Source organism: Centruroides vittatus, unplaced genomic scaffold (assembly GCF_030686945.1).
Source record: "Centruroides vittatus isolate TY-2023 unplaced genomic scaffold, ASM3068694v2 contig_651, whole genome shotgun sequence".
NCBI lineage: Eukaryota > Metazoa > Arthropoda > Arachnida > Scorpiones > Buthidae > Centruroides > Centruroides vittatus.
In genome coordinates this window covers 1,226,737-1,228,097 of record NW_027122405.1, presented here as the reverse complement: position 1 = coordinate 1,228,097, position 1,361 = coordinate 1,226,737, and the positions used below count along the sequence as shown (strand labels likewise).

At 34.5% G+C, this 1,361-nt stretch overlaps 1 protein-coding gene across 1 annotated transcript; it reads left to right on the top strand.

The window, feature by feature from the left end:
* The first annotated feature begins 438 nt into the window (after nt 1-438).
* LOC136979841 (ubiquitin-like) lies at nt 439-894 on the top strand. The gene has a single exon (XM_067275866.1). It carries the CDS (start codon nt 439-441, stop codon nt 892-894), a length of 456 nt encoding a protein of 151 aa, XP_067131967.1.
* Nucleotides 895-1,361: the final 467 nt, after the last annotated feature.

Below are 1,361 nucleotides of genomic sequence, written 5' to 3'. Positions count from 1 at the left end.
TGGTGCAACTAGCTTGAATTTTTAAGTATCAATCAATTAAATTTTTAATTGCTTTAAAGAAATCACGATCTTACTGGTTACGCTTCCATAATTCACGTTATTGCAATTCCTTCGTCTCGGTTTTGCGTAACAAGTATACAAAACAAATCGGCATACCCGCATATTTTCACTGTCTGCAATTTAATGCACTTAACTATCAATTAGAAAACAATTAACTTATAATTACTTTCTAATTAATAACGACCGAATTCCCATCCGTCGTTTAACGTGTGAAATGTAATGGTCGAAGCTTTACTCGTGTTTGGAAGAACTTGCAAAAATTCTCCAAGTTTTTGTCGATCAAATGCTTTCGTTTGTTCATAAATTGGAAGAAACAACATTAAAGTATCGAAGGGGCTTAGGCCTAATGATTGGATATGCATTCATTTATGTTGCCTGATGGCAGAAAATCGTATGGAATTATTTGTTGAGACATTGACGGATGCAGCATTTGAATTGAAAGTGTCTCCTTTTGCAACAATCATGTCTATTAAAGCTAAAATACAATATTTAGAAGGTATACCAATTGCTCAGCAACATTTAATATGGCAGACTCAAGAGTTGGAAGATGAATTTTGCTTGCAGGATTATAGTATAACAGATGGTGCAACGCTAAAACTGGTTCTTGGAATGAGAGGTGGCTCAATCAATACTCGAAGAGTGTCGGTAGAGAGCAGACAAATTCAAGATATTCCTGGTTACGTTGAAGGAAATAGTGATGAAATCTCAGAAAGATTATCAAGTGGCCAACTATTAACTGTCTTAGTGTTTCATGATGGTGACAAAGTACACATGTACAGTATACTATCATTGACAGAACTGACAGCAATATTTCTCGTCTTTCTGGATCAGTGAGAAGTGAGACATCCATCAAAAACTTAACAGATGAGGAAATGGATGAAGAGACTCTAGAAAGATGTAAAGAAAATGAAATAACCAGACAAAAAATGGCCTTATTACAACAACAAATGCAATCTCTTTCTATTAAAAAAACATCTAGAAGAAAAGCTCAAGTTACTCCGTAATAAAAAGTAAATCACCAACATCAGAAAAAATTCCAGAAAATGTCAGTTTGGGTGATAAACATTTACGACTACCTCCTGTAAATCCTGAAAATAAAACAGTAACTGTAAATATGTCCAACAGAATTAAAAGTGAGTCAGAGAACTCCCAAGACAGAGAGATTGTTGGTGAATCTTGCAGACTGTTACCACTAGTTGGAGTAAATAACTTGAATTCTTCCATTCGTATTCATAAAAGTTCCCATAAATTAGGCAGTGGTTTATCTAGCCGTATGGAAAATAAGAGTTGTTCTTCCAGTT

Excerpts from the sequence above, each read along its gene's own strand:
- LOC136979841 (XM_067275866.1), top strand. The coding sequence starts at position 439 with ATGGCAGAAAATCGTATGGAATTATTTGTTGAGACATTGACGGATGCA.